The sequence below is a fragment of the Epinephelus fuscoguttatus genome, linkage group LG19, assembly GCF_011397635.1.
Source record: "Epinephelus fuscoguttatus linkage group LG19, E.fuscoguttatus.final_Chr_v1".
In the NCBI taxonomy this organism is placed as follows: Eukaryota; Metazoa; Chordata; class Actinopteri; order Perciformes; family Serranidae; genus Epinephelus; species Epinephelus fuscoguttatus.
In genome coordinates, this window is record NC_064770.1 from 6114025 (window position 1) to 6139553 (window position 25529).

A 25529-nucleotide genomic window follows, 5' to 3' on the forward strand; every position below is an offset into this window, starting at 1 on the left:
GGAGGGACGGACTGACAGATGAATAAATGAATGGGAGGTAAGGAAAAAATGATTCTGTTCTTTAAATCCTTTAGGTTGTGACCTTTTTTGTTTCACATGTAATGTATGCTCCATTTTTAAGGTGGTGTACATGTTAAGAAGAAATAAACTAAATCATTTTCAAATTTCTAAATATTTACTGACATTTAGGTGACTTCAAACACTACCCAAGTCATTTCTGGTAAGATATCTGTGCTTTTGCTCAAGTGTGGCTTTCTGGTACTTTATTCACCACTGCTCCTGTGTGGCCGCTCCGTGGGCTCAAATTTAGCCAAAAGTATCGTACATGAAATTAAGCAAAAAATAAAATGAACTGCAGTGAACATGGATGTAGCCTAATTCAAATGCTGATCACATGCCAAAATAGTAGGTCACAGTGCACATGAGCTGAGTCATCAAGGCTCTGATGTGTAATCTAGTTTGATGTACCCTTACTTACTTGTTCAGTTAGGCAGTAGTTCACCTGGAAATCCTGTGGAGAGTCATAGTATCACTGTCACATACCACACACACACACACACACACACACACATACACACACACACACACACACACACACACACACACACACAGACAACATTCACATAGTAGGAGGACATTGTCTGACTGGTTCAGCCAGTGTACTCTCTGCTGCCACACCCCCCAGCTACAAAGTAGCTCACTCACCCACGTACACATGCAGCCCACCAAAGGACTTCATGGACTCTATAGTTTATTAATATATGTCATCATGTTATACTCTTCTCCCACTCTGTGCTGAAAACATAATCTGTAAATATGTTGGCCTGCACTACAACACACTGACTGTACAAACACACACATTTTGTTTTCTTTAAAACATAAATTTGTTGTCACACCCTGTTTCATATAGCTTTGCATTTGTTTATTTTTTTGGCATATTAATGTGCAATAGCCTATACTGTAGTGACACCAGTAACTTTTTTTTAAATCTGATTTTGTATTTAATTCATATTTCTCACACGCACTTCTTATTTTATTCCTGTAGTTTTGCATATTAGCGTGTGTGTGTGTGTGTGTGTGTGTGTGTGTGTGTGTGTGTGTTCTGCTGTGAATACCTGAGAGGCCAGCGGGAGGGCGGGGCCTGTCCCTGTGGCCCCACCTGTCCTCCGCTGGCTGACAGGTACACAGGCAGGGTGTGAAAACTTCAAGTGAATGTTCCAGGAGGGGATAAGTGCAGTGTCGCTGCTACAGTGTCTGTGGGAGTGGAAGCTCTGACATCGAGAAGGCTGTGTGGACACATCTGACACACGACACAAACGCACCAGGAGCAGCGGAACGAGCAGAGGACTCGCGCACACAGCTGAGCTTCACCTGTCCTGCTGGGATTGTTTTCTTGTCGGAAGCCACAGACAGGTGACCTGTCAACATGTTCAAGAAAAAGAGCAGGACCACCGCTATAACGCAACCAAAGTCAACGTAAGTAGGAGGCTTTATTCTAGAAGTAGCTATGACTTCTTCTGCGCACAGTGAAGCTGTGTTTTGAATCTTACGGAACTGGTTTGTTGTATTCCTCGTCCTTACCTCTACTGCCAGACGTCATACAAAAAACGTCCCATTTAAAGTGACCTTACTTTGCGATGAAGTCACACAATTACCGAGGCTACCTGTACTTACTTTACCTAATGCCTCAGTGTGTCTTCATTATGGGAATAATAGTATGAGTAACTCCTTTATTACACCACCAAAATGCACCGTAGCGGGCAGGCTAAAGACTAGTGTGAAAAGTATTTAAGTACAAATAAATAAGAATGAAGTATAATTAATGTATCATACTTGGAATACATACCTGGCGAATAAAACATCACATCGTATTCAGTCACAGAACACAGAACATTATCAGATGTCGTCATTTATATTAAGTACAGTTTTTAATGGAGTATGGTGCATATATTGTACACGCAACTAGAGAACGAGGCGCGCCCTATAGTGGTCTAACTTGCTTCATGCAAACTATTAAAGGTAAACTGTCAAGTAAAACAGTTTTGGTGCAAGGCTTAAGATAGTTTGAGTCTACTCAATATATGATTGGGATGCAATGTGGATAAAATGAGCTGGTGTCCATATGATTAATGATTATTTAAGATAAAACGAGAGATTGTAGATTAGGTTGCACAAGTTGTGCTTTAACTCCATTGAGGGTGTGGTTGATAGGCTGTGCAGTAAAGTTGTAGTAACTGGTTTGATAAGTATTTGCCTGTCCTCCTTAGAAAGACAATGAGGAATGGTTTGCAGCCTCTCCCACCATATAGCTGCACCAAGCCCTTCCCTGTCACCGTGTCATTTCACTGGGTTGGTGTGGTGAAGGTGAAACCAGTATAGCTTTCCACCCTGGAAATGATACAGTGCATATGATGAGACTGAAGTTAAATCATTATCTCTAAGCTGCACATTTACATTTCAACCAAGAGTCCTACTTTCAACCAGCTACCTAGAAAGAGGAATGCTGTAATGCTCCCTGTCACTCAGCAGGTGTTAGGGGGGCCAGGGGCCTCAAAAATAACACCCTCTGGTGTCGAGTACCAAAAGATTGCCTAATCTTTTTTTTTCAAATAGTAATTCTCTAGTGTAGGTGTGTTCCCCCCACCCACTCTATAATAGCCATCAAGAGAAAAGGAATGCTTTATCTCCTGCCAAAGGGCTCCTAGTCTTTGTACTGTGCTATGCAGTGGCATCTTAATAATTGAAATCACTTAGTCAAAGAAATCCATACCAAAGCACTGATTAATTTGCATTTTTATAGCTATTATTGGTTTTTACTCATCAGGTAACAAGATAGTGAGGATGCGATAGTAAAGATAAGATTTTATCATGCAGTGCTTCACATTTACTGTACCACTAACACACAGTTTGTGCACTGCTTCATTCTCCTCATGTTGCTCCTCTTTTTTTAGTTAATGTTTGTTAAGAAAAAAAAAAGTGTGTTTTGATCTCCAGTATCTAGCAAGCTCTCAGTGTTAGTCAGGCTAATGACAGCTTCAGGTTGAAGCATTAGATCCAAAGATGGCTAGATCGCCAAAGCCTCGGAGCTTGGAATTAGTGCCTACCTTTGCATCCAAAAAATAATAAGGCGAAATTCTAGTTTAGGGTTGTTATAATGTTTCTCTTCATATAAAGTTGGGTAAGAGGAAAGTATAAAACAGGCAGCAAGGAGGCACTTTATACTTTGGAATTTATTATCTCTACTTATAACAACATGGATAGTACAGGGTCAGGGGCCCAGTTGTTCAGGGAAGCTCTAAGCCTCATAGAGAGTCAATACGACTACAAAGCACAACTACAGACAGACATTAAACAACCTCAAAGACTCATAACAACAAAATCACACAAAACAATCACGAACATATGTAAATCGACCTCAAAGACACATAATCCAAAACAACAACAAAGACACACAAAACAACCACAGACAGGCGAAATATGACTTCAGAGTCATATGAAATGACCTTTAAGACAAGCAAATCAATCTCAAGAGGCACAAAACGACGACATGTAAAACAATCACAATAGGAGGCCCAATGATCCACTGTTTCATAATCCATCCATGTATCTAGAGCTGCAACATATGGACAGAGAGCAGGCAGCTGATACAGAGCAGGACTGGTGTTTTGCTGGGACGCTCACTAACAGCAGCGGCCCTCCACACCCACTATGACATAGTACTAGAGCTTTCTGGTTTTAATTTCACCTTCTCCCTGTGGAAACATCTGAGTTGTGTTTCTCAAGCTATCGCTCCGGTGCCAGTTCCTTCCCAGAACCAACATAACCGCACTCAAAACATTGAATCAGAGCCAGTGAGCCTCCCTGGAAACTATTGACAAGATGTTTGGAGCACAGAATACATAGTAGAGCAGGTAAAATTATTCCAGCATTGTTTTTAGACACTTGAACTATGATTAAAAAGCAGTATCCTGGGAATCAAGAAAACAGTTTCTTGTTATGTAACACAAGGCCATTATCTTTGAGCACAGTCAGTATGACTGCTAAACACAAAAGACCAAGGCAGGGTTAGTTTTCATCTGTTCTGAATTTAAGAACAAAAACATCTGCTTTGAAAACATGAATTTTCCTACACATGCTCTGTACAAACCAGTACTTTTAATCATTTCAATGCATGCAAGGGAATAGTATTGTCAACTGTGTTTATGCCTTGCATTTAACAACCAGTTGATGTTCTTTTGGTCCTCATGCATGGAGTCGTGTAGAAGCAATCCAAATACATGTGATTTAGGAGACGTGCAGTCTGTTGGTTTGGGTGAGAAAAGAGAACTGTACGTGTTTGCTATCATTAGGTGGTGCTCTAAAGAGACAGAAATCCCCCTCAGGGTATTTTTCATTTGGCAAGGCCTTGGCAGACAAACTATCAGCTGCTTCTGCACAACTCTACAGTATATACTAGTTCAAACTTGTTCTGACATTATTTTATTTCAAAACCAGCAGGGGCTTTGAAATTTAGGTTAGCGTCCAGTGTGCATTCAGTAGACGTTATGTAACTTATGTACAAATGGTGAATGGGTGTGGATGTGAATGTGTGTGTGAGGAGATGGATGTTGGTTCTGAATCGACAGACATGGACTCGTTTTGCTCTGTGCCTGTCACCGGCACAATAACACACACACACACACACACACCAAAGTCACGTTTCAAGTACAGTGAAGAGCATTGCCTTTGTTGTAGTTAATCTGTAACATTAATGTCCTAACATTTCCTGGTGTCATTTGAAGACATCATTTTGGGTACACTGTAAAAAATATACAGTGTTAAATGGATGTGTGGAATTCTTTCAATAATTTATATAGTAAATTGCCACTGCATCTTTGAGGTTGGTACCAATATCCCCAAAAGTCTGATTACAATATGTCGCCAATATTTATTTCTTTAACACAATATTTGATAATGAACCACCACGTTGATGAAAAGGTAACAGAGATGTACTGAATGGGACATTTTACACTACCAATAATAAACTTGTTAGTGCTCTCTGGTGGACAAACAGTGAAATGAAGACACTGTTTCTGAATGACCTCGCACATATCTTTGGTATTTCTGACTTAGAATTACTTGATACTTACCATGAATTTGACACTTTAGATGCACTTCAGCCTACGGGTCTCAGTGAGGATTTTGATACTGTGATGATTATACTGTAATCCAAGATATTTCTTTTATCCATTTCTTATACAATCTGGGCTCACTGGTTCATGATTTCTTTTGCTTGATATCCTTCCTACCTACTTTTGTTCTGAGCTGTTTGTTTTATAGATCTGGGGATCTCTGATTAATGATGGCTTGAGCCTGAACCTTCTCAAAGCCCCATTTATAATGGAATGAAATTGTTTGGAGCTATTATAAGGTGCTTCCTGATTGTATATGTTGTTTCTGTATTCTCTATGTTCCAACTTTTTCTGTATTTTGGTGTATTATAACAATAATACTTTAATTTGTATGCCTCCCAGTGCTCTACTCAGTACTTAAAAACTACAACTCCCAGGAGGTGGAGCTTTTACCACCATGGTTATGCACAGGTGTGTTGCATACCCCCAGTGATTAGACTAAGATTGGTTACACTTACCTGCCTGTCCAGTGTTGATTCATATATGCTCTGATGAGGGTCTAAGAGACTGAAAGCTCAGAATAAATTGAAACTACAAATTAAGACACCATAATATAAAATCAGTCAGTGAAATCGGGCATGTTTATATATCAGTCAGGCTTTAGGGACAACTTGCTCTTTAAGTTGGCAGGTAAAGGAATACATCAAGACAGTCGTGAAAGTGATCAGACGGTTGGTTTCCGTGCTCCATATTAACACTGAGCTTATGCTTCCCACAAGCTCTTTAACACACATTACAATGAGTGCAAATAGTCACAGAGAGGCAAAAACCTGCTGGGCTAGTTTAATTCACTTGAAGGAGATATGTCAACTGTGTTATAAACCTGTGTGTGTCCTGTCAGCACCAATACCTACCAATGAGTGTTCATTGAACTCTGAGTGGGACAGTTATATAATGCTATATATTATAATGAGTTATGATCATTTCCATCCAGTCTGTCAGATCCATTTCTGGCAATGGTGTGTGTTATGACTCATCTTCTTGTTATGAGCACCCCAGAGGAAATAAATGTTGAATAGAGGCCATCAGGTTATTTCTAATTTAGTCATCAATAGCTATAAAACTAGCTCATTGCAATATGGTAGTGTTCTCATTTATTATGTACAGTAGATGTGATGTATATATCACAGTGTTATTAAGACTCAGGTTGTTTTGAGTCATTTTGAACAAATCCAAACCATGTATGGTGTTTTTGTTTTTCTGAAGGAGACCTAATATACATATTATGTAAAATGTTTTTGATTAGTAAAGGAATTTTAGCACACCAGCAACAAAGTCTACGAGTTTACAGTGTACAGTATGTTAGTTTGGTTTGTCTATCCAACATTTTCAATTATTGTCCAGATCACCATGAAATTAGCTGTGAATATCAAGGATCAGTTTTTTTTGGCTCCAATCCCAATGAGAGTCCTTTAACATTGGATATCTGCTGATGCAGAGTCTGATCTGATACTTAAATTTGCATACATTTTCATTAGATATGTACCAACACATTGAGATAACAGCTGTAGCCTACTTCATCTGACACACCTTATCTTCCACAAGCTACTTGACTTATTTGATTTGAATGAAAGTTTAACTGAGAGAAAGCAAACCCTAAAATTGATGTGATGCAAGATAGGGTTGGAGTTATTTGAAATACAGAAACATTGAGTCCATCTGATTGTACAGTGGTGTTACAGACTGGAGCGTCTTCCCTTACAAAAGATCTTTGGCAGAGTACAGACCCCAGGCTGCAGAGGGCACTTTGTCTAGACAACAGATGGGTTTACTTTTGATCTGTATGACTGGCAATGCTGCCAAAACATGAGGAGCACAGTAAAGAAACACAGTAGAGTGGAGTAAAATACACAATAGAGTATAGTAAAGAAACACAGTCGAGTGCAGTAAAGAATCACAGTAGGGTACAGTAAAGGATTGCCATTACTCTAGTGCCAAAAATGTGACCTTGCCAACAAAATATCAAATATAATTGGCAGATAATTGTGAATGAATATTCTCAATGAGTTAAAAATCATTGGATTTAAATAACCCCATGCCTTTAGCAACACTCTCTGGATAAACTTCTTGAAAATACAAATCTATTTCCACTGCTAGCTTTAATAATCTTTTATCTCTTAGGGCTGCAACTAATGGCTGTTTTCATTATTGATTTATCTGTCAGATCCTAGGTGATGTCTTCAAATTGCTTGTTTTGTTTCACTAATTGCAATTGTTGTAGCATTAGGATCTACTGCCTTCTGGGTTTTTAAATGTATGGACATTCCCATAAAGTGTGCAGTATACAAAGTTCCAGCTGACCACTCAAGCTACAGCTCTAATGAACTGAATAAAGACCTCTGTGATGTTGATTTGTATTCAGTATCAACACTGACATTTCGACATGTTCTCATACGCTATGACAGTATTAAATAGAGTAAGGGTTGCTGTGACTCAGAGTGAGATTGAAAATTACACTATTAATGACTCTGATGATAATTAAGGTGGGAAACAGTGGCTATAACAGACAGTGTCCCCATTCACCTCTCTGTTTGTCTTCCAGGGCTCCGGCCACAGAACTTAGCACTCTGATCGACAAACTACAGAAGAATGCTGATAAAGTGGAGAAGAACTGCTATGACATCGAGCAGAATCTCAACAAGGTACAGTCTGATGATACAGTCTCCCAAAAGCCTCAGAGATCTGTTAATACTGACAAATACAAGACGATTAATGAATAACAATACATTAGTGTAATGCTATTTTATTTAGGTTTATTTTCTGTATTTTATTCATAAACTATATAAAATAATGGACATAGTCACCTTGGCGTCATTGGTTTGTCGACTCCCATTTTGAAGCCTTCCATTTGGCATTTTGACTTTCGCCGTCTTGTCTTTTTGGAGCCAGAAGTGACCGTATTTAGACATAAGGATGGCGATAACCCTAACGCTAGCTGCTAGCTTAGTTAGCATGGTGTATTTACAGCTATGGTTTACTGTGATAATGCTAATGCTAATTTTTGCTAGTGAAAAAAAAGGCCACAACCGTTAAAACAAAATATACTATTTGGAAAAACTGAACATCTGGCTCCTGTCCTGTAAAGTGGCCTTTATGGTTGCGTAATTTTAAGCCCTAATAACATTTTAACAGCAGAGTTATAAAAAAAAATGTCTCCCATTCAGTTGTCATGAATGTTGAAATGCCATGAAGACAAAAACATTTTTTTGTGCCAGGCTGTAAACATTAATTTCTCCTGTAAAGTTGAGCATTTAACATAGGGGTCTGTGGGGAATGACTTACTCTTGGAGCCAGCCTCAAGTGGCCACTAGAGGAACTGCAGTTTTTGGCACTTTCCCATTGGCTTAATTTTTGTCATATTTCTCTTGGAGGATTTTCAAGAGACAGATTTAATTAAAAAAGAATGGAAGCAACAACAATAAATGTCCAGACTTTTGGTCACTAGTATGGGCCAGCTTCCAAAAACACTGGATCATACACTTCCCATAATGCAACTAAGTATCTCTCATTACTGAAGACTCTCCCTACCAGGTAAAACCCATGTCTCTCAGACTCTACGGCTGCAGTTTACAATGCAGTCTTTTTGTTGTCTCCAAGCTCACACCTTTAGAACTCTGATGACATCATCTGGGTTTTTTGGTGTCTGTCTGTATTTTATTTATTGAATAATGGGGACTACAGGGTATAATGATCATTGTAGATGCACTTGACTGTATCAATTAATGTTTTCTGTTCTGCAGCTGTAACAAAGCTTGTATTTTTAGAAGATTAGATTAATTAGATCTAAACTACAGCAAACAAATACTTTAATGGGGATAAACACAAAAACAGTGTAGCGACTAGCAAACCCTGCCCATCATATAAAACTACACTTGACCATTAGCTAGTGTTGGTTGCAGGCAGAGCAGTATCTAAGTGAGAGGTGTGTGTCTGGATTTCAGCAAAAACTTTGTTGACATTTCAAAAGAATGTGGTTGAAGTCCAAAGTTCTCATTTAATCCTTACCCTCTTCCTCCTACTCTAAGGGCACAGGTGAGAGAGTGTGTGTGGATGTTTACAGTCAAACAGCGCTGTATCTCTCTACAGCCACATATCACACTGCAGTCACTAAGCCCACCCATTTCTTCTAATCCCAATTCCAATCAGATTTTGAGGATTTGACTTAAATCTCACAGAACTAAACCGAGCTCACATATTCCTTTTCGCTGAAGCTAAAGTTGCTCTAACTTCTGTTTCACTGACTTTTCAGCAATTGTAAAAATTAAAAACAAAAGAAAAAACACTATTCAACTCCTCACCATAAAAACAACCTCTTATATTTTCTAAAGTAGCTTATAAGAAGGGAAGAAAATTCAGACAAAAACATGTGCTTCACTTTGTTTGTGTATTCTGCAGCTGTTTGTCTTTACTTAGATTTAAACAACAAGCAGAAGTGTCTGACTGCACCTGACTGACTTTCTGACATTATCCTGCAGGATGTGAGTAAGATTAATGAGGGGAAGCAGCCTCTGTATCAGGATGACACCAACAAGAGAATCCTCAGCTCTCTGGAGCTGCTCAATGGCCTGGATGAGGACGCCATCAACGCCAAGCGCCTCCAGCATCCACAGGCAGAGATGATAGAAAAAGAGTCAGTAGCACTCAGCTCCTGGGCTTTTACTAACTGTGCTGTGTGACATTACCAAAATATCTAAACTACAATATCCAGAAGATGACATGTGTGTTAATGTCAGCAAGCTGACGCCATTTGGTGAAGTCATAAATATATACCTCAGTGGCAGAGGGAACCAGGACATTATTCTGAGCAAAATTATACTGCATAAGAGACAAACCTTAATTTCCCAGTTCCCTAGTTAATGCAAATGTGGTTGGGCCTGCTTAGGCCTATTTGTTTTTATAAATTAGGTATAATGTTAATTTCCACAACACTAATTCCATCAGTGCAGCAACAGTGTCCCTACTCGTCTGCTCTCAGTTGATCTTCTCTGACAGAAAGACTGTTTTCATTTGCTAATTATTTCTAATAGCTTCCATTTTGCCATTTTTGCAATCGTTGTTAAGCTACCATCAATAGCTCATGATTCTTTAGTCAGAAGTTTAGTCTTTTGTCTTGCCATGCTGAATTTAAGGAATTCAGTGAGTGTGTGTGTGTGTGTGTGTGTGTGTTCAGCATGAAGCAGCTGCGTGAGAAAGTGATGAAGCTGAGAGAGGACCATGAACGTATCTACCACCTGACCCGCACTGAGGGGAAGCCCAGCATTAACTGGGGCACCATGATGGATGAGAAATTGGTAGGAAGCAGACCTGTACACTCACACAGGGTACCACTGTGAGAAAATCAAATATCACAATATTTTTGACCAAATACCTCGATATCAATATTGTGACAATATTGTAGGGTTGAGTGTTTTTGCTTTCACAGAATATCTACGTACTGAAATTTTCGATCAATAATCATCACTTTACTGTAATGCAGTCTTTAAAACTAGGAAAAGACAACACTTACCAAACTACAATATTTAAAATCTAAGATGACATCTAGTCTCATATCATAATATCAAAATAACACTGATATATTTCCCAGACCTTACCTTTCATATCTATAATTGTATAATTAGGAAAAATACAATTTGAAAATACATGATATATATTGTCAAGTCACTCATCTGTATGCTTTCCTGATGTTCCTAATGTGTTTTTATGCATGGCCAGTGACATTATATATTCAGATTGACCATCCATCCAAGATATCCCACAAATGCCTTAAGAGAATTTCTCTAAATTTGGCACAAACGTCCACTTGTAATCAACAATAAACTGATTATATTTTGGTGGTCAAAGCTCAAGGTCACCGTGATCTTGGGTTTGTCTCACTCTTGTGAACGCGATATCTCAAGAATACCTTGAGAGAATTTCTTCAGATTTGGCACAAATATCCACGTTAAGTCAATTATAAAATGATTAGAATTTGGTGGTAAAAGGTCAAAGGTCAAGGTCACTCTGACCTTGTCCATCTCATCCTTGTAAACGCAATATCTCAAGAATGCTTTGAGGGAATTTTCTCAAATTTGGCACAAATATCCACTTGGACTAGCAATGACCTGATTAGAATTAGATGGTCGCAGCGGATATGTGTAAAGCATCCATGTTTTCACAGAACTGTAACTACAACTTGGTTCACAGAGACATACATAGCTCAGTAGAAATTCCATTTTTTTAATGTATCAGATTTTAGCTAACTTAATGCACACTTTCTCTTGTACATCCACAGTCTTGTACAAAAGTTAAGACCATCTTGGGTCCAAAGTAGTTTACAAAAAACAGGTTCAGTCCAGAGTCACTGTCATTACTTACTGAAACCAGATGTGAAACCGATGTCAGAAATGTATTTTAATTAAAAAAAAAAGACTCCTAAACTAGATCATGATAAAGTGACACGTACACTATGGGTAGGTAAATTTTGTCTTGCTCTTCTTACTGGGATTCATTAAAAAGTTACATAAATAGTAAGTAATTTTTTTTAAACAAATATCGGCCTTGTTTGCAGCAGCAGCATGCAGCTGTTTTCAGTGAAATGCCCTTTAAGCCCACCATACTCTACCTGTTCAGCAGCAATCAGCAGACAGACACAGTTAGAGACTACCTTGCCAACATAGTGGAACATTTAGCAGCTAAAGAGACACAAAGTTTTTCTCAGACGTTGGTTGAGACCAAACCAGAGCTAAAAGGAGAGCTCTCGACCATCAGGTAGACAAACACATGACTCTTGATGAGTGCTAACATTGCTCTGTGGCTGTTGGGTGTTTAAACAGGCAACTGTTTGCTAGCACATTAGATAGGATGTTTTACAGCTTGTACTGCTGTCCCAAGTTGCTAAAATTTCTGTGAATGCAGCATTAATGAACTAACAAAGCTCTGCTATAAGAAGTAAAAAAAAAAAAACTGGATCAATCTAAAGAATTAGGAGTGATAGGAAAAATTATCAGTCAGTCTAAAGGTGACAAAGTTAAAAAAAAAAAAAATACCAAAGCAGAAATTAAACAATGTTGATATCTCTTCACATGAGAAAATATTGTTGAAAAAGTTACATTTGGCGCAGCACACAACAATTCAATGTATAGGGATTTGACATAATGTGGACTATTACATACTGTGCATAGTGAAGGCCCTAAGCTCTTACACTGTCGACTACTAATCGACTTTCTACGTATACTGCCTGGTCATTTCAACAATATTACAGCCACAGTTAATATAAGTAGTAGCCAGACAAAGTGAAGTCCAAACTGTTTGCATGTGTTGGTGTGGTCTAAAGTTTGTTGTTTTGTCTCTTTGCTCAGGACAACCTGAACAACAAGGGCTTTGGCCAGGACCTGCCATCTGTGGAGAATGAGGTGGAGGAACACAACATCTTCCACAGCGAGGTGGAGGCTCTGGCTCCTCACATCTCCGGCAGCGGAGACAAGGTACAAGCAGGAAACCAGAAAAACTGAATGACGTCAGGTTTTATTTTGGGTTTGGGTTTGATGAGCAGTAGTAGTCATGTAACCGTTAGTTGATTAGATATATTGGTTGAACTGGATATTATACTGTATGTTTTGGTTATTTATTAGTCACAAAAAAAGACAAAATAATGTAACCCTAACTAAAGAAATAGCATTAGCAACACATGTGCAAACAACCACAACACAAACACTGAATGGTTAACACTATGTTTTTTACATTGTTTATATTGAGAATAAATTGCACAATTGCTTATTATGATTAAAAGCTTGCATACTTTTACCTAAAGGAGTACTTCACTCTCCAAATGACCATTTGTAGTCACAGTGCACAGTAGTGTGCAATTTGCAGAAGTTCTCTGTTTAAAAATTTCTCCCTTGTCTTGTTTATCTTGTTTTTCACTCTTCCTGTTTTCTTTGTTTCTTCAGGAATACGTCAATAGCCTCCAGCAGAAGTACAGCAAGCTACTGGTAAATAACTCCCTCACACACATTCATTTTCTCAGCCCCCGGGGGTGTACTTTGTGTGTTCCCTGATCACCTGTGTGTTATTTTAATCAGCCAAACCTGTGACTGTAGGCTGGTCTTAAATGAAGAGCCATTCCATCCCTCATCAGCAGCCTGATTTTATTAGCCCCTCAGGGAGTTTCTGTGTCGTTCCATATTGTCTGTAAAAAAAAAAAAAAAACACACTTCCTTGCAGTTTATTGTGTCATATTATGCACACACCCAATGTGTCTTCACCTGCCAGTGTCAAAGTCTTCACATTCTAATAAATTATTCATTCCGTTTGTTCAAAACACTACAGGCTGGTTATTTTCTATATTTTTTCTCTTATCATCAAATCCCATGCGCCGACCAAAACCAATAATGAATGTGTTGAAGGCACACACTGTATTTCATTTAGATTCGATCCCTCATACACTGTCCTGCTGCCACAAATACTCACCAAATGTAGATTAATACACATTGAAAACAGCCCCCAACAAATGTACTACCTCCCTCTGTTTGATTAATGTTTGTTAAAAACTACAGTGTCCAGCCTTTTCAGGTCTAAGACTTTTTTATGCACTCAGTAGATATATTTCTCTCAGATTTTGGTCACAACTTTGTTCAGATCTGTGTTAGTAAGCACTTATCTTTTTCCAACATAATCCATCCACAGGACAGGTGTGAAATATCAAGATGCTGATTAAACAGCATCATTACTACACAGGTGTGCCTTGGGATGGTCACAATAAAACACTGCTTTAAAATGTGCAGTTTGATCACACAGCACAATACCACAGATGTCCCAAGTTTTGAGGGAGTGTGACATTGGCATGATGACTGCAGTGAGTCAGCACATAGAGACCACCAGTTTTTACCAAGATTGTCTCATTTTTGTACAAAAACAAAACAAAACAAAAAAATCCATCAGAATAATTTGAAGCATTATATAATTACATAAAAAGTCTACACCTAGGGGCTTCAAGATGACAGCGTACCATTTTTTAAAGCACTTAGACACTGTTCAATTCACCTAAATGGGTTACTTTTACTTTGACAAAACCTTTCTAATACTACAAACCTTCAGTAGATTAACACTTTTTTTATCATATATAAGACTGTACTTTTCTCAAATTAATTTGTTAGCTTAGTGCTATAGCTCCCAGGGATTCTGAGTCATCATGTTTGAAAATGTGTTAGTGGCTCTAAGCTATTCCTTCTCTTGGTTAGGCCAGTTCCACTGAACGCCAGCGCAACCTGCTGAGCTTGCGGGACTACATGCAGCGCTGCACCAATGAGCTGTACTGGATGGACCAGCAGGCTGAGGAGAGGATTGGCTATGACTGGAGTGACACCAACCTGGACTACCCAGCTCGCCAGAGGCAGTATGAGGTAGGACGCATGACAAATAAAAACAAGCTGCATATATAAAATGAGCATCAGTGTACAGTATATGTTACTTGCTGTATACAAGGATGGACAATAACAAATGAGAACAATGTGGTCCCCAGTTTTCTCAGCACATCTTTCTTTCCCCAACAGAACTTCATCAGTAAATGTCTGGAGTCCAAGGAGGCCACCATCACCAAACTGAATGATGATGGAGAGAAGCTGGTTGCCTCTGATCATCCAGGGAAGAATGTTATTGAGGTACAGACTCATTAATTTACTCATTTCATATACGTTCTTAGAGTTTTACTTTTATGAACTTCCACACTGACTCTGTTGGGGTTCTCCAAGGATTAATACCAGACCCTCTTCTTTTCTTTCCATACATGCTTCTGCTTGGACTTATCTTTCATAAAGATTAAATTTTCTTTTACTGATATGCTGATTAACCCTGCCTTGAAAAATGTACAGCACATTGGTAAACTTGTTGGGGGTTGAAGCCTGAAGGCTTAACACAAATCAGACTATAAATCTGATTTTGTTTGTCCAATCATTCCAAAACTTGTAAGATATGTGTCATAACAGTGTTGAGCCACATGTGTAAAACTATTTCAAAATCACTCAATAGAGGGCGCCACCACCTCCAAACAAGTGCAATGGCCTGGTGCAAAATTTGTAAATAAATCAATGACAGTTTTTTCCAAACATTACCAGACTTGGTAAATATTTTTAGTGAAGCTATTGAAGCATGTCCCCAAAATGTTTCTGCAACTGACCAATAGAGGTCCACAGTGCTGCCAAAGGAGAGCCTGGCCCAGCAAAGATTTGACACAACAATGAATTAGCTTCTGTTTGATCTTTATAAAACCTGTTAATTATCTTTAATGCAACTTCAACTTCTAACAGTCCTTGCTGGCTTGAATCCCAGAATCGCAGCTATATTTTAAAATGTGCTTTGACTATGAAATTACTTCTCTTTATTTTAATGATCACATGCTTACACATATTGTTGTTTCTCAGGCTCATATGGAGGCAGTCCACGCTGACTGGAAGGAGTACCTGAACCTGCTCATCTGTGAGGAAAACCACCTCAAACTCTTGAATGAGTACCACAAGGTTAGACACAGTCGACAGATAAGCACTCCACAGAACTGTACAAACTTCTAACACATGTACACATTTAAACAGGTAAAGCTCATTGGTGTCTGTGTGTGTTCTTAGTACCAAAAGGAAGCGCGTGACACTCAGGATCTACTGAAGCGGATGGATACAGAGCTCAACCAGAAGTACAACCCAGAGTTCAAAGATGTGTATCAGATGGAGGGTCTGATCAGGGAGCTGGATGTGAGTATTTCTCTACATTAGGTAGTACCACCGACTGCTTCTACAACACTGAAAAATATGGTGCACTGTGTGTGTGTGTGTGTGTGTGTGTGTGTGTGTAGGACCAAGCCAAGGCCATGGACAACTTTGAAGAAAAGATCAAGGCTCTTCAGAAGCGCAGCCTGCAGGTTTCACCTCTTCACTTCCGCAGAGAAACCCCCTCAAAGATATTGCCAGTTGAGGCTCTGTGCGAGTTTGACACAGATGAGGTATGTAGTGTGTTGCTGAAAGTTAGTACTAACCATTTTGTAGTGCAGCTGCTATAACATGGCATTTGTCACTTGGTGAAGTCTGGACATTTAGATTCAACTCAAAGCTAATATCAGAGGCCACTTGTTCCTTAACATCATAGAAAAGTCATACATCTTATATCTTATATCCTTCATCTTCATCACTTTATTTTCTTTTTTGTGCTGGGGTGACCCCATTTCAACTCAGAGCACATCATGCTATCTTTATTTGAAGTCATTTTTCTCTGTCAGTTGCTATCAGTGCTCTATCAGGATGTTCTCTGATATAAGAGTGCACAAGTAAGCACACTCCCATTGCTTCCCTTTTTCTAAATACTGGGCCTATAACTTGTTGGTTTTGTGATGTAATTTATGCAGATCCCTTCAGAAGAGAGCCCAGGCTGACACTGAGTATCTTATTTAAAACCCCTGGGGATCAGAACACAGGGGATTTTAAAAAGATTGTGACTGGAGCCGATGGAGCTCTTTAGCTTAGGTGTAGCAAAGCTCATCATGTGTATGCTGTCTCTTGACCTTGATGATTTCAGGTTATAGTTATTTTCTACAAGGTTGTCATTATTGGCCATCATGTGCAGTACAAAAGTGTATGCTCACTAGCAGGTGTAAACATTTATGTCCTCAAACCCAGCAATCCTTTTTTGAGGGGCTTTTTTTTTTTAATCAGTCCTACTCTTAATCATTTGCATGGCAATGTCCTGGGACACAAATCTGTTTTGTCAGGTTTGAAAGGATTTTTCTGTTTGAAAAACTAAATATCAGACTCCTTAGAGGGTCTTCCTTACAATCAAACACTGAGCAAGACTTTTTTAAGGCAACCAAAACATTACAATTAACTTTCATGAACTGAAAACACACTGAGATAGCAACAGCTTTGGCTACGACTCTGTAAGTTTGGGGTTACACCATGGTTGTGTTACCTTATTATCATTGTAACCATGGTAATGACTTGTCAATGGACAGCCCCACCTGTCACTCAATGCAGCCATGCCCTTGATTATGCATAACAGTAAGCCTTAATAACATTTAAGCAGGTGAGTTATATAGAAACTCAGCCCCCTGTACAGTTGTCATGCACATGTAAATTAGCTATAGAGATCAAAACCATTTTTTTAGTAGCAGGCAAACATGTGAACATGTTGGGCATTTTAACCATGGATGTATCAAGAGAACTGGATACAGCATTGGAGGCATGACCCTATTCATTCCTTGATAGTTCGTGGCATATGAAGCCAAAAGGGTTCAACTGTAGCATATGGATTTACCGGGATGATCTGGGGATTATCATCACTGCCTCCACACTGTTTAAGCAGGCACATTAGAGACTTACAGTTGTCGAGTGATACCTTCCACTGGCTGAGACGGCTACTTCCTGTGTAGCACTCCACTATCTTGAATGGGGATAAGAAGATTCAATTGTGCAGCTCTTCTAGACTTTCCACATGTTATTAGAGCAAATGGATTAAATCCCGACAGTGAAATGACTCATTTAATGAGGTTGTAATGCTCAAACATATGAGTCCACTGATTTACAGAGAACAGAATAGAAATAGAGTTTTCTTACATCATTGGCAATTGTCTGTATTATTCATTTTACTCAATGTATTCATTGATTGTTTGTGTCTTATTCATTTATTTGATATTAACCCCTTTGAGGCTCCATATCTGTTGTTTCAAACTGAAATGAATTACAGCTGGATTTTACTACTGAATTACAGTATATATGTTAAAAAGGCTTCCAGATTCTCTTTCATTATCTCCTGTGGTGTTCACCAGATGCCTTCTAACAAATCCTTTGTCGTCACCAATAATCTGAACCAAGTTCAAGTCCTCCACAGAGCAGCAAGCGCTGTGATTGGTCAGACTCCTATAACAAATCATGGTTAGCCAGAGCCCACAACAAAATGAGTAAAAGTAACATTTAAAAGCCTGTTTAAATGTCTGTATTATCTATGCATTCATATTATTATGCAAATATGAATCTGTCAACTATGTTTTGATGAAAGCTGTGTGTTTGTTTTGTTGTAAATGTGCAACTATATTGTGGTCCAGTAGTAGATGACAGATTGTAATTATTGGACGTGTACAGGGGCCGATTTTGCGTGGGGAGAGATACCAACTGCTCCGGAACAATGGCAACAAATGGGACGTGAAGGATGCAGCTGGACGTAAACTCACTGCACCGGCCGTCTGCTTCATGATCCCCCCCACTGACCCTGAGGCAGTGGCCATCTCTGACAAGTGAGTGTATATGAACATGTACAAAAACAACACTCACTGGTTCACAAACTCAATTGTATTTTATTCCAGTGCAGCGGTAACAGTTTTTTACACTGTGTGCTTGCAGCCTGGCCAACCAGCAAAAAGCCATCAAGCAGAAGATTGCAGGCAACAAGGTAACTCTGCAGAAACGCTTTGATGAGCTGAAGAAGGCGAGTGGGACTGGCACAGGTACACAATGCATTCAATTCTGCCATGTTTCAGCTTTTAGAAAACACATCACATCTTCACATTCAAGTAGCTTGATTTATTTCTTGTTCTAATTTGATTATTTAATTTAATATGCTGTGACCTCACAGTTTTACTTCTGAAGAAAAATCGTGTGTATTTATACAAACCAGGATGTATGGCAGGATATGTAATGTATTATTAATATTCAAAAAGAAACTAAATAAAAATTTGATCATATTTTCAATACATATATGCACCAATACCTCCTCATGCTTGTGGTGTTGACAAATTTGACCAGAGTAAAACTAAAGACATTTCCTGTATATTTTTATTTAATTTAAGATTTCAAAGTACATAATATTGTTTCAGTCAGTTTTAATTTTTTTTTATTTTTATTGTCACACTGATTATGTGCCACTAATCTTGGGTGTCCATCTTGACACTGTGCCAATTGTATAGATCCTCTCCGTTAAAGAATTTGTAGCTTCTGTACAGCAACGTCCCTATTTAAAGCATTGTCAACTGTCATAGCTACACAAAGGCTGGACAGACATGGATGTAAACTGTCACTGCAAATTGACTGGTTCATGGAGACATACAACTGTGAGGCGGTAACTCTAATTTTCCCACCTGGTTTTAGTTTTTAGTTTAGTTTTAGTGAACTCTAACAACCTGACCGTCAGACAGACAGTCATCAGTCATTAACTACTTCTCCACTCTTTACTTTGGTAGCAGAAACAGTCTGGCATTACCTTGAAGTGTTTTTGTGTTATGTATTAGTGAGGCCATACAACCAAAAATATCCTGTGTATGTTGACCTTGCTCCGTAGCACAGGCCCCAATAGTTAAGCTAAGCTCAGCATCTGTCAAAACAGTTAGCACGAAAACCTAACTAAAACTTAATCTTGTTCAGGTGAGTATGTAATTACAAGACAGGAATATTACAACAGCTAAGTTTGCAATTAAGAGGAGTGTTGGTATTTAAAGAATACTTCAGATTAAATAGATATTGTATCACAGAGCTTGGATTTTACTATCATAGGTTTGGCGATTGATTCTGTTGGTTTAGATGATATTTTAGCCACCAAGTTAACTGCCAGGATGTGAGAACACAGTTACATCAGTAAAAAGAAGTCTGATAGGGCAGGAAAGCTGTGGGATGATCAGACAGGTTGGAAACAAACTCTATTAGTCAAACTTATTTGTAAAAAAAACAACTCGAACAGACAAACAGTACAACGATTACCAAACTGTCTGGTGTAAACACCCATCACAATTTGGCCTGCTGTACTGTAGTTGTGCACACTCTGTTTTCCTCCACAGTGAGAGATGATTATCACTGCAGGTGCGCTCTTTCAGTTTAACCACAAAAGTTTCTTGTTGGGCCGGAGTGTGCTGTATGGTTGTCGTTATGTCTCCAGATCTCAGCAATGCCTTTGTAAAGTACAATGTGTCAGTTCCAGATAAGACGATATACTGGCTACCAGAGCTGTCACTCTGTGCCACTGAAGAAAACAGATGAAGCCAAATAATGAAGATCATCATGTTGTGATTTTGTGTGACCTCAGGAGACAAGCAGGAGCAGCAGTGCCGCCAGCTGATGGCTGGTCTGGACAAGGTCACCAGTGACCTTGGCAAACAGGAGAAAGCCATTTATGGTCTAGTGCGCCCGCCACTGGAGCAGAACCGGCCAGTGCAGGACAGCGCTGACCGCCTGCAGGATATAAAGGTGATGATTTCAACTTCATTATGTTGTTGGATCCAAACAATCCTGTTTCACAAAGCACATATATCTCTCAATTTAGTTCAAAAAGCTTAGAGAGAGTACATGCATTTTACAGTTCACCAACCCCTGACATTTCCTTTCAGGACATTGCTGCTGCTGTCAGTAAGATTGAACCAGAGAAGTCCTCTAAAGTGCAGGAAGCAAGAAGCTTCTTGGCCGCAAATCCAAATTGTGCCAGTGCTCCTCAACTTTACAGCAAGGTGGATGAAACTGACAAGAAGTATGACAAGATCGAGCAGCTTCTTCAGTGCTCTCAGGAGAAGTATGGAGCTTAAAATGTATTTCAGTGTAATCTTCTGTTGTAGTTGTGATTGCTGTTAGAGCAGTATTCCTCTATGGTTCCTGTTTCTGAATTCCTTATAAGCGTACAAAATCCCAGTTGGCCATAATGTTGTTATGTGTTGATATTTGGTTGAATTTAGGTTGTGATGTCGGTTCGTTGCGATGACCAAAATTTAATATCCTGACAATATCAAATGCCACAGTCAGTTTTTAATAGAATACTGATGACAGATGACAATGATATTTTCTTTCTTTTAATTTGGTGTTAAGTAAAAAAAATCCACGTCTCATGGCAATGCCATTTTATTCTAGCATAACAACATTTAGTCTTAAGGTATGGAGAACAAAACCCAGCATCTTCAAAAAGTTAGGTCATTAAAGGTTATTCTCCACACAACATAAACTTCTAACATCGTCATTTAAATATACGATTTTCATTCCAACCAAAATGTAATGTCTGTCCGGCCTAAGAGTCCAACATCTTTTTGACATCGTATTGACGTGCAATGCCAGCTGGGTTTGTAGTACGCTGCTGCTAGGTGTGTCTCACTCCAACAATAGTAAAAGACAGAGCAATGCTCGCATTGCAGTCAGTTTATCAGTCAATGTCAGTCAATTATCCGCAGAGGTCTCTTCCTCTCCAAAACAAACAGATCTTTTTTCACCTTTAAAATCTGTGTTTCTACAATGCTGGTCAGCCTATCACAAAGGGGTTGCTGGCCCAGCTTCTGCTAATGTGTGCTAACCTTTTTTTCTCTGATTACTCATAAGATACAGACATTCAGGAGGTTTTTATCGGGAGCCAAAGTGTTTCTAGAGGTCTCTTCCTGTCCAAAAAAGATGGACCCAGTGATTTAAATCAGTGAAAAACACTGAAAAAAGTGATTTCACTATAAAAATCTGTTTTTCTCCGTTGCTGTTCAACATCGCAGGGGCTGCAGCCATTTGCTCAGCTTGTTTCTCCGATAACTTGAAGGGATACCTTGTCGAACTTCAACCAGCTTCGCATTAAAACAGTGTGGGGTAGTATGTGTGAATGTTAAACTTCCCTCTTGATTGTAGGTTTTAAAATTCTTCATCCAGATAAAACATATAGACAGTGTATAGTAAAAATGTGGCTTAAAAATGGATAAACAGACAGCTTCTGGCAGACAGATGGGCAATGGTGTCCAAATGACACGGAACATGTCCTTGATTAAAATTACAAATTTCTCTGGGTTTAAACATTGTTGGAAACATGTCTTTGTAATGCAGAAAAGTTACATATTATATCCTTAAATCAGATTTAAATGGGTTAAAATCATTTTGTTGAATTACATGCATTTGTACTCACCTAATAACTGCTCTGACCTTTGTTTTAGACTGAAGAATTCCAACCAGCTGGAGAATTCCCTTCAAAATGGAAAGACTTTACTGTCCACCTATGAGAACAGGCTGGCCAGGGAGGAGGTTGCTCCTTCTGACATCTCATCAATGGAGAAAACACAGCGGGAGCTTGGGGTAAGATGGCTCTTTCATTCCTTGGCACATACTATTATGACATCCCACTCAGACTGAGAAAGGGCATACTGGTAAATAGAAGACTAAAGTTACACCATGGAGTTTTTGATTGTAAGTAGTACTATGGAGCTTCATATCTATCAGCAAGTCCCCAATTTGCTTGTATCCTGTGGATGCACACAAGGACACGTTTACATGCATATGAACACGTCTTGATCAATCAATCAATCAATCAATCAATCATCCAGTTTCAGTGAAATGTATGCAAGTAAAAAGATGGTGCCTTTATCACCAAATATACAGTCCAACATTAGTGAAATGCTGAATGTGAGAGATAAACTCTAAAAAGAAAGAAAGCCTCCACACACTCCCTCATTTCATCATTGACTTGTCTGTATTATTCTTTCCTAAAGAACACATTACTGTGTATATTTAATCAGTCTGCCTTGCTACTCTGTTAGGATATTGCATCAGAACTGAGGTCCAAGAGGTCAGCTATCGCTGAGACGGAGCAGAACCTGCGTTTGGCTCAAAACAGCTGTGACAACATGGCCACCAAATTCCAAGAGCACTGTCCCGACATTGAGAGGCAAAAGGCAGAAGTTCAGAAGCTCAACAAGCGTTTCAACAACCTCAACAAGCAGACTGACATCAGGTGAAGTCTTGAGAAAAGGACAGGAAGTTCACTAAGATCTGTACAACAGTAATTACTGGAGGAAATACTGAGCAACACAAATCATATAGACCTATATTTCTTTATAATGAGCTCTTTTGGTGTGTATTGCAGGTCTCAAAGCTTGCAGAGAGCCAAGATGGCATACAAAAATTACAGCAATGATTATGACAATCTGAACAACTGGTTGTCTCGTGTCCCAAACTACGAGCCCAATGAAACTGATGATGCAAGACAAGTGGAGACCAAGCTGAAGAATCAAAAGGTGAGAGTGATGAGCAGCAGGGCGATTTGGACTCTGCATATTTCTTGGTGTACTGTATAACAATGCTTTTAACAACTTCTTTGTTTTCTACAGAACTTGATCTCTGATATTACCAGAAAGGAGTCTGACTTGAACAACGTGTCCAAAAATGCTCAGCTTTACCAACAAGCTGTCAAAGTAAGATATTCTACATGGACTTAATCACCACATCACTACCTTCAATTTGCAGAAATACAATAAGATGAAGGCTGAGTAATGGTTTACTGATACTTCTTTGTAGGACTATGAGAATGAAACGGAGAAGTTTAAATCAATCCTCGATCTTGATGATGGACTTGTGCCTCAGACATACAAGAGAAGCAGATTGGAATCACCTGCAATGAGAGTCAAGGCAGAGGTGAGGCACAACCGCCAAGCTGACATGATGTTTCAATTCAGTCAGAATATCTTTTGTAGATGACTGCAGTGAAATGAACAAGTAATTCTATGGGATATCTCAAATTTTTTGAAGTGTTTTTTGAAGACAGTATATATATGTAGAAGTAGTAGTAGTTATTTTGTTTGTGTTATTATGTGACTTTAGCATTGAAAAGGGTTAGTTCGGATTCACCAAAGTCACACAATAACACAAACTAACTAAATGATCGAATCAGCGGTAGACTGACAGCCCCCATGTTCAGTGAGCAAAAATTACTGTTTTGGTCAATGGAGTTTGGTAGCTTTGACAAGATTTTAGATGGACTCCTTTTGGAGCAGCCTGTCTGAACTAAACTCATATACTGGCTGCGTTTCCCAGATCCAGTTCAGAAGATCTTAGCGCCAGTGTTGTAGTCAAGACCGCACCAACCAAGACCAAGACATTACCGATGCCAGAGAGTACCGAGACCGAGACAAGACCAAGACATTTAGAGGTCGAGACCGAGACAAAAGCAAGACCATATATATCAAAGGAAAATCATAATAAAACATCTAAATGTGAGGGGGGTTTTTTATTAAAGTTTGCTTTTAAACTAATATAACAACAAAAACAATATCTGCTCTGTTGTTGCAGAGCACAATGAAACAAATCTTAGAGTTCACACAGCCTCTCCATCCTCTGTGTGCAGGGGGCGTGTCAGTCACTCACACTGATACTGCTACCAATGATTTGAAGTCTGTTTTTGAGATTTCACTCTTATCAATAAAGCACGGACAAAAAGCATAAGTGGTGGTCTCGACCGGTCTTGTTCAAAAAACCCAAGTCTGCCCGGTCCGAGACCGAGACAAGACCGAGTAAAAATGCCCTCGATTCTGAGACGAGACCAAGACCCTTAAAAAATGGTCTCGAGACCGAGACCGATCTCGAGTACTACAACACTACTTAGCGCTAAGAGCTTCTTAAGAACGCTTTTAAGCCTCCCATGAAAGAATAATGTGTTTCCCAGATTTACACTTAGCTTAAAAAGATCTTTCACTAAGAAGGAGTTGTAAGATCGAGCTGACGCACTCTTAACAGTCTTCTTAGCGACCAAACGCTCACAGATCCAGCCGCGTCAGGCACATTAATATTACACTGAGCAAGGAGAAACACTGCGCACTGTATATATTTTGATTTATTTTATACTTCAGATTTATATTGTTTAGCATTAATTGGTGACAGAAAAGAACGAATTTCATTCTGCAGGGAAACGCATGTCCTTACTGTGCATATGACAATAAACACTTTGAATCTTGAATCTATATGTTTTATGAAGACTCTGTGTGTGCTCAGAGCTGTGGCACAAGTTACGCACCGAAATCTGGCGGAAGAAAAATAATAATAATAAGAAAAATAAGTATGAGGAATAACAAGTGTGTTCCTCTATGTGCTTTGCACATCAGGCACACAAATAAAATGAATCATCATCACTATCATTTATCATAATTTGTCCGCACATATCCCACATCTGCATGCACATATGAGATAGTTTACCACACCCAAAAAATGTGTCAGGCCACAACAGAAACACATCCACTCTCCAAACCTGCGACATTTCACAGATATCAGGCAACTGACAGGTGTAACTGAGCTCAGCTGGAACCTCATCAAGGGACGCTCCACCTGCTACTCTATATAAAGGCGTTGCCAGTTTATACCTGGCATTATGTCTGATTCTCAGTGTAGATTAATATAGTCCATAAATCTGTCAATTTTGTCCTTCTGTGAACTGGTCACGTTAAGATGATCATTAGCAGAGACACAATGATGAATGCAAGTAAGATACTATGTGGTCAGGATACAATGCAGCTCCTTAAGTTCATTTGTCCTGTCATCTGTCTTTCATATTTTTGTTTAAATAAAGCACATTTCCTTATGATTCTCTTACCAAGACTACTTCTTATTTAGTTGTAGTCTTGTTTTCGTAATGAAAACA

The 25529-nt window shown here is 39.0% G+C and overlaps 1 protein-coding gene across 1 annotated transcript in view; it reads left to right on the plus strand.

Moving 5' to 3' along the window:
- Nucleotides 1–1169: 1169 nt before the first annotated feature.
- ppl (periplakin) overlaps nt 1170–25529 on the plus strand; it is a 30367-nt gene continuing 6007 nt past the window's right edge. The window contains exons 1-20 of the mRNA XM_049560179.1: nt 1170–1476; nt 7714–7813; nt 9647–9801; nt 10342–10462; nt 12509–12634; nt 13100–13141; nt 14390–14551; nt 14702–14809; nt 15569–15664; nt 15770–15892; nt 15994–16140; nt 18269–18420; nt 18527–18630; nt 20199–20359; nt 20500–20678; nt 22060–22198; nt 22660–22853; nt 22986–23136; nt 23230–23313; nt 23417–23533. Coding sequence (XP_049416136.1) covers nt 1427–1476; nt 7714–7813; nt 9647–9801; nt 10342–10462; nt 12509–12634; nt 13100–13141; nt 14390–14551; nt 14702–14809; nt 15569–15664; nt 15770–15892; nt 15994–16140; nt 18269–18420; nt 18527–18630; nt 20199–20359; nt 20500–20678; nt 22060–22198; nt 22660–22853; nt 22986–23136; nt 23230–23313; nt 23417–23533 — 2511 coding nt within the window. The 5' untranslated portion in view covers nt 1170–1426. The remainder of the gene's footprint in view (nt 1477–7713; nt 7814–9646; nt 9802–10341; nt 10463–12508; nt 12635–13099; nt 13142–14389; nt 14552–14701; nt 14810–15568; nt 15665–15769; nt 15893–15993; nt 16141–18268; nt 18421–18526; nt 18631–20198; nt 20360–20499; nt 20679–22059; nt 22199–22659; nt 22854–22985; nt 23137–23229; nt 23314–23416; nt 23534–25529) is intronic.